Source organism: Neofelis nebulosa, chromosome 15 (genome assembly GCF_028018385.1).
Source record: "Neofelis nebulosa isolate mNeoNeb1 chromosome 15, mNeoNeb1.pri, whole genome shotgun sequence".
NCBI lineage: Eukaryota > Metazoa > Chordata > Mammalia > Carnivora > Felidae > Neofelis > Neofelis nebulosa.
Genome location: NC_080796.1, coordinates 24,987,769 through 25,006,771, shown reverse-complemented (window position 1 = coordinate 25,006,771; position 19,003 = coordinate 24,987,769). Strand labels below are relative to the sequence as shown.

At 42.9% G+C, this 19,003-nt stretch overlaps 1 protein-coding gene across 3 annotated transcripts in view; it reads right to left on the bottom strand.

Moving 5' to 3' along the window:
• PAPPA2 (pappalysin 2) overlaps window positions 1-19,003 on the bottom strand; it is a 271,960-nt gene that overhangs the window by 47,302 nt on the left and 205,655 nt on the right. For all 3 annotated transcript variants that reach the window (XM_058700089.1, XM_058700088.1, XM_058700090.1), the window contains exons 18-20: window positions 9,136-9,304; window positions 7,576-7,711; window positions 5,759-5,868 (exon numbers count right to left, since the gene is read on the bottom strand). In XM_058700089.1, the coding sequence (XP_058556072.1) occupies window positions 5,759-5,868; window positions 7,576-7,711; window positions 9,136-9,304 (415 nt within the window). The remainder of the gene's footprint in view (window positions 1-5,758; window positions 5,869-7,575; window positions 7,712-9,135; window positions 9,305-19,003) is intronic.

Below are 19,003 nucleotides of genomic sequence, written 5' to 3'. Positions count from 1 at the left end.
AAATGATTTTTGTTAGACTTTATGGAGAAGGAAGAGAAGTGTGGGGGTTCTCATAGTTGAGAGGACTGATTTCTTTTCTACTCGCTGATGCAAACACATACTAGGCGGGGAAGAAATGACTACGGCAAACAGGGTGATTCGGGGGAAAATCACATTGGATTTGGAATCAGACAAGTCAATTGCACTTCTTTCTCCATTGCTTGTTAGCTGTGCAAGCTTGGACAGATCATCCAACATCAAATTTATTGGTAAAACAAGGATAATCAAATCCTGCTTTCCTAGTTTATTAGTTTGTGATAAGATTAAAATGAAATTATAAATATATAAAAACATATATTTTATATATATACACAACGTTGAGAACAACAAAGTGTTATCCAAACGTAAGATAGCATTTTTATTACAAAGAATGAAGTCATTGGAAGCAGACTAGAGAAAATGATACAATTCAATTCATTTGCTCTGTAGTCCTGCCAGATAAAAAGGTATTTGAAGAATGGGAGATAGGGATTTGCACGAAATAAGGAGATCACCACTTACTAAACAAATGAGCCAGGCTCCAAACAGGCGTGCTTGTACTTAAAATATTTGTGTTGTCAGTACTTTATTTTGTAACAGCAGTGTCTCTCAAAACACTCCAGCGGAATTACCTGGTGTGCCCCACGGCGTCACCAGCCTTTCTGAAGGGGGAACCCAGCTCTGTTCCTCTTACAAACTGCCCACGTGAATTCTTAAGGACACCAATACTTACATTGAGTACAATATGGACCCTCCCCCAAGATGATTCGATGTGAGTTATAGGGATTTTACTTGATGAAGAGTTTCATTTAATACAACTGCTTTGCTTCTTATTTATGAGGACAAAATTAGCTTTCCCACCCCTCATGAGCTGCTGGGTGGCACAAAATAGCAGACATCATGAAATCATCTGTGGCTCGTGTATAATCTTCTGAGGACCTGGGAACATAAGAACAATAACTTCGTCCCCATTCCCAGTGCTTCCATGGACCCCTTTCTCTTGTTTTCTGTTATGGTAAAGTTTTGATATCCTAAGGGGCGCCGGGGTGGTTCAGTCGGTTGAATGTCCGACTTCTGCTCAGGTCATGATCTCACGGTTTGTGGTTCGAGCCCCGAGTAGGGCTCTGTGCTGACAGCTCAGAGCCTGGAGCCTGCTTCGGAATCTGTGTCTCCCTCTCTCACTCTGCCTCTCCCCCACTCATGCTCTGTCTCTCTGTCTCAAGAATGAATAAACGTTCACAAAAAAAATTTTTTTTAAAGGAAGAAAAACAGCATCCCATGTAAGCTTTTTTTTGTAAGCAATACTCCTTTATTCCATTATATCCATGAAATTGTTGAGAGATGCCCAAAGGACAGCTTGTTTAGCCATTCTATGATAATTCATGTGAACTGCTGGATTAACTCTGGGTTTTCTTTTGGCACAAAGAATATTGATTTGGGGGTTCAGGAGAAGATGTTATCAATTATATGTTCCACTTTTTACTAAATTTTTTGAGAGAAAAAAATTTTTTTTCTTTTTTTTCTTTTTGTGCACGTGCACATAAGCAGGGGAGAAGCAGAGGAGAGAGAATGAGAGAGAGAGAGAGAGAGAGAGAGAGAGAGAGAGAGAGAGAGAGAGAGAATCTTAAGCAGGCTCCACATGAGATCAGCCAATCTCATGACTGTGAGATCCTGACCTGAGCCTAAATCAGGAGTCGGACACTTAACCAACTGAGCCACCCAGGCACCCCATTTGTGTCCAGCTTTTGAAATTCTGACCTCCAGATATCTTTTTAAGGGACGAATTAGTCTTACAAGGTAAGGATGAAACTCATTTTGTGAGTTACCTCAATTTTTCCTCCTCATTATTAGAAGAAGCTAATTCACTTTGTTTTCACGCAGAAATAGGACACAAGTCTCAAAAGCACCACTAAAATAATAGTGCCTCTAACAGTATGAAAATTGTGATTGGTATAGTTATACCCCCAAATCATAAAGAACAGGGCAGTATCATTACAGATGGGAAGAGCAGACAGTGGTGAGGAAAAGCGATCTGTCTCCAGTAAGAATGGAAACTGATCAAGAAAGATTGTTCTTCATCAAGCACAAAGCTAAGTTCTACCCGCGTTTCTCATCTGATACTCACATTCACCTTTTGAAATAGGTATTATGTCCATTTTACACACAAGAAACAGAGGCGCAGAACAGTAAAATTGCCTAAAATTATGCAGCTGAGGAAGAACAGAGATCATGAGTAAAAACTCGGCTTTTTTTTAAAAATACATTAAAAAAAAATTTTTTTTAATGTTTATTCCTTTTTGAGAGAGAGAGAGACAGAGTGAGCAGAGGAGGGGCAAAGGGAGAGGGAGACACAGAATCCGAAGCAGGCTCCAGGCTCCGAGCTGTCAGCACAGAGCCCGACACGGGGCTCGAACCCACAAACTGTGAAATCATGACCTGAGCCGAAAGTGGACACTTAACCGACTGACCCACCCAGGTGCCCTGTTTTTAACACATTTGGATTCTAAGGTCTACAACATTTCTGTGATGCTATCATCCTTAAACCATACCTGGATAACCTGTTTCAAAATCTGGATTTACTGACTAGACCATACTCAAGACATATGCAGTGATTTTGATGTTTGGCTTAAGGAGAAAAAAAAATATTCTGCATTTCCTCTCTGGGGTGGACAACTTGAAAATGACAAGGGTGTGATGACATATAGTCACATAGTCACAGAGAGCTGCTGAAATCTGATGAAATTTGGAGTTTGATGAGGAAACAGACACTTCCAAAGTAGAAAATGGCGCTACAAGAATTTCTTTGCTCATTCCACCAATGTTTATAAGACACCTACGAGGTTCCCAGCACTGGAAAAGCTACCAGGAATATAATGTAAACAAAAACCTACAGAAAAAGGGAAAATAACTAATAACGAATCTTGTGAAGGACAGTTAAGAAAAAGGAGGCTTTCAGAAAACAGAGAATATTATTTTCTAGTTTGGAAACAGGAAAGTCGCTGTATTTGGCGCCCCTGCTGTCTTCATGAAGACAACTGAACTGCTCTTCTTTGAATGTCCCACTTGGAAAGCAGAAGCAGGAGACCCCCACTCACTGGAAGGCCTGCACTCTGGCCTTCCAAGTTCCCACTGGATGCCTTCATGGTGAAGTGGGTGGAGGAGAGTTCCTCAAGCAGGTGATTTCTCAAGAGGAAGAGAAGGGTCTGAAATGTCCTAAGCCTTTCCCCCTTTAGAGCTACTAATGAAGAAAGAGAAGGTTTTCCTCACAGGAAGTTGAGTTTAAGGGACTGAAGGAAAAGGTCCAGACCATCTGGAGCTCCATGAAACGGGAGGCCAGAGTTCTTCCTCCAGGCATTGCAATTCTAGCTAGGCCTTCACAACAGACTGTGGGGAGTGGCACAGAAAGTTTAGGAAGGCCAGGGATGGGAGAACCAGGCAAGGTGTTTTCTGGCTTTCTCCTTCCCACCCCAGTCCAGTCTTCAAGCTGCCCTCAGGCTCCTGGTGAGCTCCACCCTGCTCAGTGGCCTGCCCTGCAGGATCTTGCCCGGCCGTCTCTCCCCTATCTCAGCCTTCCAGTATCCATCTTCCCTCTCCCTCACTCCCGCACATACCCTGGTTTCAGCCACAGAGAACTTCTTACATTCCCAAGCCTCTAGAACATTCCTCTCTTGATCATACGTTATGACCCAGAGGAAAAGCCTCCTCATCCTTTGATCCTTCCTGAAGCTCCTAAGCAGAAGAATTAGTTGCTTCCTCCAGGGTGTTCCCACAGCACCTTCTACCACAAACAAACCACTTCCCATGTTGCATTATTATAAATGTCTGTTTTCATGGCCAGATTTTAAGTCTTTAAGTCTTGTAAATAGAAGGACTATCATTTTTTCATCTCCATATTCCCTGCACTCAGCCCCATTCCAGGGTCCACAGTTAAGTTCCGATCAAGGATTGTCCAATGAATAACTGATTGAATTCGTAGGAGCACGCCATTCCCGTCCCCCTCTCCTGAGTCACACATAAGAGTAATTTTTCCTGATCCTCTTGCTTTGACACAAATCCCTGCTGATAAGATAGCACCACTAGTTGGTGAGGAAAAAAGAAGCAATCTGAGGACGGTTTCCAGATGAAATGCAGTGCGTCTAGAATCCATCTCTTGGTCACTCTAGGAGAGCAGCCTTCCAAGGATTTCATTTGTTAGTCTAATAAGGCAATCAAGCTCCCAGACTCCCTGTCATCCCCACCCTTCCCATTCTAAGGAGAGATACCTAACTTACCACAGGATCTTCTGCATCCTGATTTTGTATTGCCTTTTCTTACTCTTTCTCATTTATTCACCTCTCAGATATTTACTGAGAACTTACTACATATTAGACACTGTTCTAGGATATGGGAATATAGTAGTGAATGGAACAGACAATAATCCCTCCTTGGGCTTTTTATTATAGCAGCAGAAAGGGATACTAAATAAGATACATAAGTAAAATATATAATATGCCTGGTAATGGTAAGTCCTAAGGAGAAAAAATAAAAAAGGGAAAGGGGGACAGAAAGTGTTAGGTGAGTTAAAATTTTAGCTAGAACAGTCAAAGAGGGCCTGGAATTTGAGTAAAATTCTAAAGAAAGCCAAGGAGCAAGACGTGAAGATACCTGGGAGAACAGTCTAGGCAGAGGGAACTGCAGAGCAAAGGTCCTGAGGTGGGAGTGTACCTGGCATGTTTAAGAATCAGCCAGGAAGCCACTGTGGCAAGATCAGAGTGAGCCAAGGGAAGCGTGTAGGGGAGAAAGTCAGAAAGGTACAGGTGATCACTGGAGGAGAGGAGGCCATGGAACCGAGAACCCAGGTTTTGGGAGGATCAAGTGTGTGGATACCGAAACCAATGAGTTATGCAGGAATATCAGCTCACATGACTATGACCTAGGAGCTAAAATGTTTAAGAAATGAGAAGAGGAGGTGACTGGAGGGTCAGAGGATGACAGAAGATGAGGGTGGTGAGTGATTTGCTCCTTTGGCATTAGATTCAAATGTGGGTGACTCCAGGGAGGAGGCAGGGTAATGGCTTGGAAATGGCACTGAGGAGATGGGCGGGATGGCGGGGGGAGCGGACAGCAGCCCTTCTTCTAGGCCCAGAGGAGAGAAAAGGCAGGGATAGGCATTCTTGGGGTTTCAACTGAGAATGCAAACAAACGGAGAGCCCAGAGAAGAGGCCGTCGATGTACTGGGTCCTACCCACGACTGACTGGACTCCAGATGGCCCTGGGAGAGGATCTCGGGGTTCAGAAAGGGTGGGGACAGAGACAGGGAAGGCAGCTCTCTCGGACTCCCTGTGGTCATTCTTTCCCCGTTTCCAGTTTCATCACCATCTCTTCCAAGCCATCCTTCCCTCTCCACCCTTCTTTCATCTTTATTCATTTCTTTGGCTTCCTCAAAGTCTTCCTGTCCTACTTTTCATTAGCAGTGATTTTCTCTTTCAATTTCCCTTCCTGAATTACCGTTCTCTTATGTCTCCAAGTCCTCCTTCTAGATTATCTTTTAAACTGTCCTTTGGATAGGGGCCATCTTTTTTCCCAAGTGTCCTCTTTTCTCCTCCTGAGTTTTAATTTTTCTCTCTAGGAATGAGCCGTGTGGTTGTTTGCTTTAAAGATACTTTGAAAGCCTCGGAAATTACTCCAGGGAATATGCTGTCAGTTGTGGATTTCTCAGCCATCTTACGTCCTTGGCACATAAAAATGTCCCTTTCCTCACCTGGACTTTGACAGGTTCCATCCAGTGCTCCAGCGTGTCAGCAGTGACGTTCTCAGGCAGAACTACGGGGTCACTAGGGGGAATCACACATGATGGGGAACACACAGCACCTGAAGGAACAGAAATTTACAGCAGAGACTTGAACTTCCTAGATCTCAGTCTTTTTCATCCTGGAATGGACAGCTTTGATTTTTTAAGGGCAATTAATTTGTATGTTATGGGTCACCACATAATCACGGCTATAGGCAGGGCTGACATTCATCTACCATGTACCTGTAGAGACCCTTCTACACTAATTGCGACAGAGGTCACTGCTCCACGTTAACTCCCCTTGACCCAATGTCCACTCCTCTTTCTGGTCCAGAACAGCCCCTCCTCTGCAATCTCTGAACCCCTGCATGATCCAGCAATTAAAAGTTTGACTCTTGGTCCTGCAGACTCCCAAGACCCCACTCTAGGACTCTGGCCAGCCGAAGACTATCCTGATTGGCCGATGCCTTTTAGCACATTTAATATCATTCCTGCTTATATGATCTCTGGAAGGCTGATAATTACAGCAGCCATCACCTAAGAAGTGTACTAGCTGGGGGGAAAATGGCCCAGAAATGATGAAGGCAGATTTATGTCTGTTGCCCCACTGAACATTATGCTGGCAGCCAAGAAACCTATGTGTTTAAAAGAGAAAGCAACAGGAAATTAGAAGCAGAGATTTTGGTCATGTGTTAGCCTTCTGAAGGAAAATCTTGCTCTCCTCCCTTGTATGTGGGTCCAAGTGTCTTAGAAAATTCTATTCAAAGACGGCTTGCTCCCAGGGTTCCGTTTCCTCATCTATAGATATGCTCATCTCCAAGTTTCTTTGCAGCTCTTGCGATCTCTATTTCTATGTTTTTTTAAAACCTATGAAATAACTCAAAATGCTACATGACTCTTAAGAGCTCTATATATGTGAGCACCTGACATTTTAATGCAGAAAGTAGAGAGTGGGGAGATGAGAATTTGCTCATGAAATACCATTCAAGAGGCCCAGTCTGAGCACCCTACTACTCTGTGCCTGGCCATGAGATATCTCGGTGCAAAGAGCAGCTTGAAGATGATAAAGAACCGTCTCAGAAACTAATGAACTTTCTCATTCACTCAAATTATACCCATTGGCGTGACACAGAATGACATAAAATTACTCCTTACTTATGCAGTTCAGAACTCAGGGTTAACCTTACAAGGTTTGCCACAAACAGCATTTCTTTTCTATGATCCTTATGGCCAGCCAGGGCAAAGTTGAATCAACTTCTCTATAGATCAGCTCCGACCACAGAGTTGCAATTACTTGATTCAGAAGTTGCCCAGAGGCTCCGGAGCCTGGTCCCCTGTAGAGAAAGAATGGCTGAAGGGCAATGCAAGCCTGCAATCTCCAAGCGGCCCTTTCAGGAGGGAATGCCCCGCTCCAGATGCAAGGGCAGAAATGACAGAGAAGGGACTCAGGACACGTGTGGTATGTGGCTACACATTCCCGCCTGTCCTCTTGGACTACAACTCAACTCCTGCCACAAATCAATCCACTCTCTGCCTGCAGCTAAGTGGGTGACATGACCAGACACTCTGCAAACGGCTCAGCAGCAGCACCAATACCAATGGCACACACATGTGCGAGAGTAAAATGGATGCGTTTGCCATAAATTTCATTTTTACTGAAGCAGCGAAGAGTCAACTTGCACCTCCAACCACTCCTCAGGGAGGACAGTGGATCTGACTCCAAATCCAGTGAGGCCTCATAAAAGGATGCCTTGGGAGCAGAATTCAGCATCTCGTCCCAAACTTACCAATCCCGTATCCCTGTTCACACTTGTACTCCACGAAATTCAGCTCCAACGGGGGTGGTGGGCACTCCCCTTGTAGGTTCTCACACAGCTTGAACTCCTCAGTCCACAGTCCCTCCTTAGTGCAGAGGATAGGAACCTAGAATATCAGAAGTAAACATTTCCATTCTTATTTTGTTAATTTCATTTAGAACAAAGGGGAAAAAGAGGTCTGATTAAATGGTAGTGTTCTCCAAGTTTTAGGACCTGGACTAAAAGACACGATTGAAGTAATAAACCATGTTGTTACTGACCACAAAATAAAAATAAAAAATGAGAAAAGTTAAGACAATTTTTTTTTGGCGTGTTGACGTGAAGAAATCATGAACAATCTTGTCATTAATGAAATTTATTAACAATGTGCTTTCCTTTGGATAGAAGGAATCAGACAGTTGTTAACTGTAGCCCACATATTCGTAGCTATTTTTGGACTTTTTTCCACAGATGGCGTTGTTTTGCATCGATTCATCCATACTATCACACCAATGCTGCTTGTAGCAAATGTCAGATTTTTTTCAAGAGGAGTGTGATCCAGTGAAGCCAATTCATAATCTTTATGAAGGTGTTTTTGCCTTTCTGCTTGAATGGGCACATCACGGTTGCTTTTGATCTCACCAAAGTTTTATTCCCTCTCTCCATAGGTGTGCTGGTTTGTGTAACTCTTGGCTCTACAGCCCCAATGATCACAAAGCATACTATATGCAGATCACAGGGAAAATAGCAGCAAATCGCAAAACCCAAGGAAGCAAGGTTTTAGAATTGTAGATAACTCTCCCTTCATCCAGGGCCAACTCCTTGAGGCCTTAAACAATCTGTGCAAATGGATGTGTTTGATTTCTCTGGGGCCTCATTTCATGGCATATTCTTTCCACATCTGTCCAGCAGTGCTTACCTTGGAGTGCTGGACACTGAGATAGACATGGGCCAGGAGAGCAGTCAAGGTCATTGATCTCTGCCTAGGAAGTCTGCCTAACTTCCTGCCTCATGTATGTGTGTGGTACTTGAAAAGATTCAAACCTGACATTGATTTTAATCATGTAACCACGATAAGACTGTGGTTTTCATTTGAGACCTCTTGCGCCAAAATCCTAGGGAGAATGGTAGTCAAACGGTGTTTTTTGCCTCGCCTTTGCCGAGGAATTTGTGTTTCTCTTCAGGACTCCATTCTGTTGAAAAACATGATACCAGCTTTCATAGCCAGGTTAGGTCAGTGGCCATACATGGGAGGAAATCACATGGACTGCCAAATCAAAATCCCAGCATTTCTGGAATTTACCCAGGGACCCAACCCATCCGGTTTTTCCTTTTATCCAAGAGGAAGTTCTAAACTCAGGAGAAACTATTCCAAAAACATGGTCTCTTCTGAATTCTCCATCAAATAATAGCAACACCGCTGGGTAGAACCCCAACTTAGGAAGGCCCTGCCTGTTGGGATTCATTTAGATCATCTCTGGTGAACATTCTTGGACGGGTCATCAGGATTAGAGCATGGCCTGCTCCAAAACCAAGTTCAAGTCATCTTACCCTTCCGCCTTCCTGGTTACAGCTGAGCACACACCGGCTGTTGAGTTCAAAGCCATTGGTACATTCATACATGCCTTCAAAGACAGGGGAAGGGGGCTCACACACCACTGGAACGCAGCTGCCTTGCTCCCAGATGCCACCCTCCAGGCACTGTATCTTCAGGAAATTGCTGATGAGACATGAAACAAAATAGCCTGTTAGACTTCCGTAAGGAGGTCATGGAAGAAGACTGAATTCTCCATGAGTCTAAGGAGTAGCAAATAGGCAGGAGCAGTTCGTTCTTGTTAGCTATGGGTCCTACCTCTCCAGTCTAATTTCCAAGTCATGGAAGGAAAAATAGTAGTATACACTTAGTATCAGTGATAACAGTAGCTCCTGTATAGTATAGACATACCTTGGAGACACTGCAGGTTTGGCTCCAGACTATCACAAGAAAGCAGATATTGCAATAAAGTGAGTCAAATGAATTTTTGGTCTTCAGTGCATTTAAACCTATGTTTACACTCTACTGCGGTCTATGAAGTGTGCACCAGCATTATGTATGAAAAAACAACGAAACTTAATCCTATCCAAGTTTTGATTTAAATTTTTTTTTTTTTAATGTTTTTTATTTATTTTTGGGACAGAGAGAGACAGAGCATGAACGGGGGAGGGGCAGAGAGAGAGGGAGACACAGAATCGGAAACAGGCTCCAGGCTCCGAGCCATCAGCCCAGAGCCTGACGCGGGGCTCGAACTCACGGACCGCGAGATCGTGACCTGGCTGAAGTCGGACGCTTAACCGACTGCGCCACCCAGGCGCCCCCTAGGTATTTTTTTTTCAATGCATTGGTAGATGGGGTTGTTTTCTTAATTTCTGTGGTAATTTGTTATTAGTGCCTAGAAACAATTTTACTGAATTCATTTATTAGCTCTTCACTGAACTAAGAAACACAACTTCACTGAGTTCATTTATTAGTTCCGAAATTTTGTGTGTGTGTGTGTGTGTGTATGGAGTCTTTAGGGTTTTCTCTATATAGTATCATATCATCTACAGACAGTTACAGTTTTAGTTTATTTCTCATTTGGATGTCTTTTATTTCTTTTCTTGCCTAATTGCTATGGCTAGGAGTTCCAAAACTACGTTGATAAAAGTGGCAAGAGTGGGAATCCTTGCCTTGTTCCTAATCTTAGAGAAAAGCTTTTGGCTTTTCACTGTTTATTATGATGTTAAATAGTTACTAAGATTCATACTTTTATTCCCAGGAATATTAGAGTAAAAATCTGATTTTATGACTGGAATTCTGAAGCATCATGGTTTATGTGAACATATATCTACTATCTGCTAATAATAAATACTATTTATGAGTTATATTTCAGGTATTTGGCAAGACACACACATATACATATATATATGTGTGTGTGTGTGTATATATATATATATATATATATATATATATATATATATAATTTCATTGAATCTTCCAAATGGCAGTTAAGGTAAATATACTATTATCCACATTTCAGAGAAGGAAACTGGGCCTGAGAGAAATTTAAAGCGAGCTCAAAGATCTACAGTAAAAGGAATGTTAGGACCTGGACCTAGGTGAGCTTCTGCCAAAGCCTGTGGCTGGTCCTTCCACTGTGTCAGGTTTAAATGCTTCTTTTATGCACTATAGCCCACTTTGAATATTAACAGCATCTCTGTCTTAGTGAATATCCCAGATGCCCTTTATCCTGATACCACATCTATGAGTATGGCAAAAAAAGAAGATTCATTTTAAATTTCTGTATGGAGTAATAAATTACAGATCGAATACTACACAAATTTTAGTATACAGCTCAAGGAATTTCTACATGTGAATATACCTGAATAATCACTCAGATCAAGAGAAAGAGTATTTCCAGCTCCTCAGAAATCCCCTGGTGTTCCTTACAGTTAAACCTTCCCACACCCCTGCAACCCACACTATTCTGACTTTTTCATCAGCACAGATTAGTCTTGCCTGTTCTGCAACTTTATATAAATGAAATCATACACCATGTACTAGTTCATATATGGCTTCTTTCCCTTAAAAAACGATGCCACTTAAAAATGTTTTCCCAAATGTAATTCAATGAAAGTTTTGTAGTTGTTTTGATTATAACTAAACTCCTTTTTGTCCCTCTTATAGACTGGAGAGTCTACTCTTCTTTCACACTACAGAGTTTATATCCTCCCAGGGACTCTCTTCTTTCTACCACCTCCCACAGATGAGATCCTTCCTCTACCTCTGCTGAACTGACATCCTCCAGCTGGAGAGAGCAGGCAATACCATCGACACCAGGGGAGAGGCAAGGCTGTAAAACCTTGCATGTCAGCATGGCTATAAAGGAAAACCCTTGCTTGGCCAAGATGATAATATTTTGACTTCATGTGGTATTTTTCTCTGAATTGGTTGGAACTCTTCGACATGGAAATAGTCCTCCCTTTTCCTGCCCAGAGTGGAGAGCCATTCAAGAATGCCAATTTCATATACTTCCTTGCCAGTTTAATAACCTCAGGGATGAAGGTAGATAGATCAAACTTGCATGGGGAAGAGTGCCTTGGGCACTGTCGGTGGTACTTGAACAATGTGACAGGCCCTGCACTCCAAACTACCAGTAATATCACTAAAATTTAGAGAGGGAGAATGCTGGAAGGTAGTTCTCACTGGTATCCCTGGACTCCATCAGAGGTACTACAGGCAGGAGTGAAAGGAAGTTGGGAAAGATACCTGATTTCCTAGGAAATGGCATTTCATTTATACAGGGGTCCCTATGCCCCCTTAACCTCATGGATTCTCCTTCCCTGTTTCTTCTCCCTTGTATGGGGATGGCCTATTATGGTCATTTTTCCACACACCTCTCACAGCTTCTGCCTGGCACTCTATCAGATGACATACTTCAGGTTCTACACTCAGACTTCTCACAGCACATTTGATTGGTCAATTCCTCAAGGCCCAATAGCAAGCGCTGTCTCACTAGCTCCATGTCAATGCTGTCAATCCCTGTTTGTGGCACTAACCTTGAGATCCCATAGTAAGGAGCCTGGCACTTGAGTGCCATGGGCTGGTTCTGGCCATAAGGGACTGTGATTGTGGCAAAGATTCAGTGTCCCGATTCCTTCCAGTTCCAAGAAATCTGTTTCCACGTAGGGCCCTTGAAGGGGACTACAGCCTATAGCAATGACGAGACTTTGATCTCCAGGGGTGCCACAGATCCCTCTGCTAAGTTTAGTGTTGAGAAATGACCTCTGAGCCTTTTAAAATCATTAATGAAAAAAATTGGTTATTCACAGTGGTTCAACTCGTTCACATAAAGTGTTATGAATCAAGAGTCAAGAGGTACTTTGAAATCATGTAGTGAACAGGTTTGTGTTTCAAAGAATGATGGCATTAGATACTAGATCAATGCACACAGGCAGACCCTCATCAGGACAGGGTTTCCAAGACTTCTTTGATAGTCCAGTCCAAATGTCCTTCAGATGAAACATTCTACTCACTGACTATCTGCTATATTTTTTTCATTCCAGTGAGTAAAAGAGGCTAAACTATCACATTAGGAACCATGAGGAGACTTGCCCAATGCCACATTGCAAGCAATTCACTGGCAAAATAGAATTGACTCTGGAGTTTTCAAATCATAATATAACGCCGATCCTCAGACCAGTGGTTTCCAAATGACATTTGTAGGCCAATCATGGAGACATTTTAAAGACCTAGATTGACAGGCTTACTAAATCAAGTACCCTGGGACTGGCCTAGCACTCTGTAATTTTTTTAATGGGCCAGCAGTCTTCCTATGTAGCCACGTTGGCAAACTACTAAAATCGACGTTAATTTCCAATAGCAAAAATTAACCTTGCCTGTAGAAATCAGAGAGCAAAATCACCTACCTAACAACCCTGGTGAAAAAGGCTGGATGCTTAGCAAAGACAAAACAGAAACAGCTACAGCCAGACAACTTACTCTGGAAATGGTATCATGAGGAGTTGGGGGTAGGGGGCAGGTTTGTATTTATTTTCCTTCTAAGTACTCCAGACAAATCACCACAATTTCCAAGTTAGAAGATGCTTTTTCCAATTTCCAGAACTTGTGGTATCCACCTAGTGCTGAAAATCCAGCTGTGCTCTTTCTGCTTCTTACTCCACTGCCAGAAGTAAAGATCTTGTAATCAAAACTTGGCTGAAAGTTTGACTGATGTTGCTGGAGGCACACATGAGTCTACCCTACCCCATCCTTCTATCACCACTGCAGGGTTTTCAAAAGTAATATTTACTTTTGAAAGGATGCTTGTTGAGTCCAAGAGAATTATCATGTCTTTACCCATCAAGGGCATCCGGTGTCTCCAGTGGGTAGTCCCTCATGAATAATAACAATAACAGAAAACCAATAAAATATTGCGCACTGAAGTGTTAGGGATTGTGCAGAAGAATATATATCTATATCATTCGATCCTCAAACCCACCCGGTGTGATAAGGACGATTGTTATGTGAGTTCTTCATTCCTTTATCTTCCCGCATTCTTTCCCTCAATGACACCCCCTATCATCATCTATCCTGTTGCTCAAATTTGAAACTTAAAACACATCCTTGATTCTACTCTGTCTCTCAGTATTACCTTTTCTCCAAGCCCCCATCTGATCTTATTCAATCCATCAGCAAGTCCTCTCAGATTCTGCTCCCAAATATCAGTGGAATCTGTCCCCATACCTCTTGCATCTCCACTGTTATGAGCGCTAGCCCAAGTTTCCACCCCTCACTTCCTTACTGGACACCCCACTTCTCTCCTCTGGATTCCTTTCTATCCAGTTGGCAGACACCGGTCAGCGAGATATTTTATAAAATAAATAAATACATTACATCATGTCATTTTCTTGCTTAGAACATTTCAGTTGCCTCCTCTTGCTTGGAAAAAAAAAATCCACACTTTCTCAATTCTTACTCACAAGGCCCTGCATGATCTGGTCCCACTCTCTCTGACCTCATCCTACCCCATTCACCTTCTTTAATGTACTTTGTCCACATTGGACTTAGAATCCCAAGCACAACCCAGTTCTTTCCTACCAAAGGAAATTCTCCCTGCTTGTGTTTTTCCTTTTGCTTTTCTGAGTGGCTCTTTTTCGTATCTAAAAATAATTTTTGCCACCCCAGAGCAACCTTATTTTACACCTTTATTATTTTCCGTTTTTAATCAAAGCACCTATCTTTCAAAGATGGCATGCTCTGTAATTTTTTTTTTTTGGTTTTATGAATTTGTTTCCTGTCACCCCCACTGGAACGTAAGCTTGGTAAGAGTAAGACCTTATTTACTATCATATCTTCAGTGGCCAGCACAATGTCTGGTGCATAACAGGCACCAATAAACACGGGTTCAATGAACATATAAATGTTTATTTTATAGACGAGGTAAGTAAGGTTTTAGAAAACTAAGATACCTTGCCTGGGATTATCTAAGTGGTTGATGGAAGAAAAGGGATCCATCTGATGGCAATGCCTAAGTCATAACAGGGAAGCACCAGTATTCCTAGAAATGGAGGAGCAGATAAAGTACCTCCCTTTACCAAGTACAAGTGCACTGCGTGTCACAAAGTCCTACCACATAGAACATCCCCCAAAAGCAAGGAGTAACTGCATTATTTTTATTACGTAAATAAGGAAACTGAAGCGTTAACTGGTTAAGTGTTTTGTGTGACACACAGGCAGCTTTTTTCGAACTGAAATTCGAAGCCTCTTTGCTCAGAATAGAGTTTAGCCCCCTGCCACTTAAAACGTGGTTCCCAGCACGGTAGCACTAGAATCACCTGGGAGTCTGGTAGCAATGCTGAATCCCAGGCTCCACCCAAGGCCAACTCAATCAGAGTCTGCATTTCAACCAGATCCCCAAGTGATTCCTATGCTCATTCAGGTTTGAGAAGTTCTGCTCCAGACTATGTTAAAAGACAGTGTTCTAGCCCCACCCCGGAGAGAACCATCAGCACTTCCGAACCCCATACCAGCTCTTAACCAACTGCAGACCTGGTTTCTCAAGCCAATATCCTAGATGAAGAGCAGTCACGGGCAGTCCATGGCCCGTGGGTGATTCCGGCCTCTCTACAGCAGGCCTGCTGATGTTTAGCCCCAGTCTACTGTACCGGACTAGAAATAGCATCAGCAGGACCATCCCACCAGACACACTGGCTCTGGTTTTTCCTTCTTCCCTGACTCAAAAAAAATGCCCCTTACAGAGCTCTTTTTCCACGTAAAATAGAGCCTCTCTGAATGAGCTAAGTCCTAAAAGTAGGTACAGTTCTACTTGGAAGCCCCACCCCTCACTTATTTTTTTAAAAAATGTTTATTTTGAGAGAGAGAGAGAGAGAGAGACAATGTGTGTGTGACCAGGGGAGGGGCAGAAAGAGAGAGAATTCCAAGCCGACTCCATGCTTTGGCACAGAGCCAACACAAGGAGGAGATCATGACCTGAGCTGAAATCAAGAGTCGGATGCTTCACCGACTGAGCCACCCAGGTGCCCCCCAACCCCTCACTTCTATCTTTGGACTTTCTGCTACTAAATCTTAGGTCTCCAAATCTGCAGATGCAACAATGCCCTGCCCCCGGTCTGAACACCTAACTCAAGGTCGAGGCCCTTCTGTACCTCCTCCTGTGCCGGCCTTGGTTGTCTAACCCTCAGCCTCTCTCCTTTTAAGTCCAATAGCTCCTACTTAATCTCTTTTGCACGAGTCCCTTGGCCCCTCACGTCATTCTCCATATAGTTAACAGGGTTACCTTCCTACTGAATCTTCTCAGGTTACCCCCAGATTTTAACACATTCTGAAGTTCCTCTCTAATGCATGTGATTTAAACCCAAACATGTACAATGGCAATTAACATTATTCTGCAGAATTCTAATACTCATTCCCTTCAGTGTGTATTTGCAGACCTGGTAATTACACTGAAATGCTGGAGTGAACTGGGTCCAAGACAAAAACTATTAAACAGGGATCTCTTGCCTTCACCATCTTCCATCATTCACTTGTCTATTCATACATCCACTCAACAAGTATTCACTGAGCATCTAGTATGTGCCTGTGCATTACAGAAAGCCCTGCAGTTGTAGATATAGATACCGGAGTAGTTGTAGAACCAGAGTACTGACCTATGGGGGGCCCGGAGAGGGAGCCACCAGCACTGCTTGGGGACATGAAGGATATCAGGAAAGAAACACTTTGAGATGGGTTCATTAGACAGGGAAGGAGACAAGGGCATACCTGCCAGAAGAACACTGCATGAAAGAACCCAGAGGTGTGAAAGGTGGAGTGTGTTTGAAGCTTTGGCCAAAAGTATAAATGGGAAAAGTGTGCACATATGCATGTGTGCCCACTCTAATTTCTGAAGTATGTTCAGCTTTATCTTGCTCTATCTTGTGTTCAGGAAGAGGCAAGGCAAGAGAAGCACCTGGAGGAGGGAAGGTAGGACAAATCTCTGGCCAAAAAGGGCCCCAAACTGTCTGAATTCAATATCAGAGGGCAGGTTCTCTCACTGCAAGAACTCTTTTGTCTATCTTCACAAAGTGTTCAGTGTATGAATTCCTTCAGGTATTGCTAGATCTCTGTTCCTGGTCAGCCCAGGTCACAGACAGGCCAGATAGAAAGTGCTCACAGTAGGGGCACCTGGGTGGCTCAGTCAAGTTAAATTTCCAACTCTTGATCTCTGCTCAGGTCGAGATCTCACGGTTGTGAGATGAAGCCCCGCGTCAGGCTCTGCACTGACAGCACGGAGCCTGCTTGGGATTCTCTCTCCCCCTCTCTCTCCCTTTCTCTGCCTGTCCCCAGCTTGCACGTGTGCGTTCTCGTTCTCTCTCTCTCTCTCTCTCTCTCTCTCTCTCTCTGATAAATAAATAAACTTAGAAAAAAGGGAAGTGCTCACAGTAGAAACACACATCCCCACACTCACCTTGGAACTAACTCTTCAATCATTGCATATCATTGTTGCTCTTTTGGACAGCAAAGCTCTTTACATAGCTCCTTGTCCAGAAGTCATAGCAATGATAAAATCTGAGCCCACTAAGTTCTGAGAACTTCTGGAAGGTTGTGATATGCCTAAGGACTTTGGAATTCACACAGGGGAATCCCACATTTACAGTGCTCCAGACAGCTCACCCTTCTGATGTGGGCTAGAATGAAAAGGCTGGTTAACATTCTCCTTGAAACCTTCCCTGACTAAAGAGGAAGAGTCAGAGGTCCCAGGGGACTTCAGTAGGCTTTTAGTGGCTGCACTGGGTGATTCCCATCAGGAATAAGGTGTGGCCAAGTGGTGAAGAGCAGGTGACTTGGAATCAGGAGACTAATGCTTGAACTCCAGGTGTGGCTCCAAATAAATCTCTGGCTTTTAAAACATTATTTAGCTTTCTTGTCTCAGTTTTCCAATCTGAAAACAGGGTTTAATACCAGCTTCTTTACAAGATCATTAGAAGTTTATATAAGTTGGTTTAGCATCCCACTTCGGCCCAAGTCATGATCTCATGGTTCCTGAGCTCAAGCCCTGCATTGGGGTCTGTGCTGATGGCTCAGAGCCTGGAGCCAGCTTCGGATCCTGTGTTTCCCTCTCTCTCTGTGCCCCTCCTCTGCTTGTGCTCTCTCTCTGTCGCTCAAAAATGAATAAATGTTTAAAAAAATAAGTTCATATAAGTTAGTGTATATAAAGTATGTAGTACAATGAATGGCACATGCAATGCTCAGTGAACAGCAGAAATTATTAGCTCCGATGACCAAAAGATCTACTCAGCCACACTCCTCGGTCCATCCCTCTTTTTCTCTCTCCCTGTGTATGTGATGAGTGTTCCGTGTTAACATTCTACACAGGCTTTCCACCCTACTCAGTTGTGCAGATTTTTGTCCCTCCCAGAATCCTTCAGGAGACAGTTTGTAAATCAGTTTGGCTTAACCTGACCCCATCACTAGACACCAAAAGAAGGTCACAATCAACCTGTTCACCCACTAGGCTAAAGAAGGGATTAATAGGAGACTGAGACGGAGGATGAGGTAGGGGGAAAAAGAAGCAAAGAAAAGGCATCAGGGAGAGAAAGTATGGGTCGAAGAAACTATTGGTATATATATGTGTATGTGTGTGTATGCGCGTACGTGTGTATGGTGTATGTGTGTGTATATGTGTGTATGTATATGTATATGTTACATATACATATACATTACATATATGTATATGTGACATATATATAACATATATAAAATAATCCAGTGCTTACTCATATGAGTTATATGATGATGAGTATGTTATATATACATATACATATACATATACATATATGTGTATGTTATATATATATATATATCATATATAAAATAATCCAGTGTTTACTCATATAAGATTTTAAATATTATTCTTCCTGATTAATAGAGAAATCAGCAGTCAGTGTAATATCAAATCAAAAGAAGAAGGACAGTTTTGCAATCAGATGCTCCCTAGCTTGAGATTGAAGGTCACAGGGAAATTTATGAGTTCAGCAAATGCTGTATTTGACGTGAAGGCCTGCACGCCAATGGCTGGAGCCCCGTGCAGCCCGCAGCAGTGAGCTGGCCTGCATGCGGGTGTGCATTTGAGTGGCCAAGGCTTGGAGGAGAGGCTTAGTCACTCTGATGCCAAAAGAGGCTGCAATAGATTAGCCTAAAGCTCACATTATCCTACAATGGCAAGAGAATTGAGGATTCCAAGGATAAACTTTGAATGTATTTACTATAAACACTAATTATAAAGCCAGACAATGTCTTAATGGAAAGAAAACAAATTTCCATTTCTCCCAGATGCAGGAGTGTACCCAGAGATTATAGCGTGTCCTGTCCCTTAACTGGAAAATCACAGAAAACACATGTGTC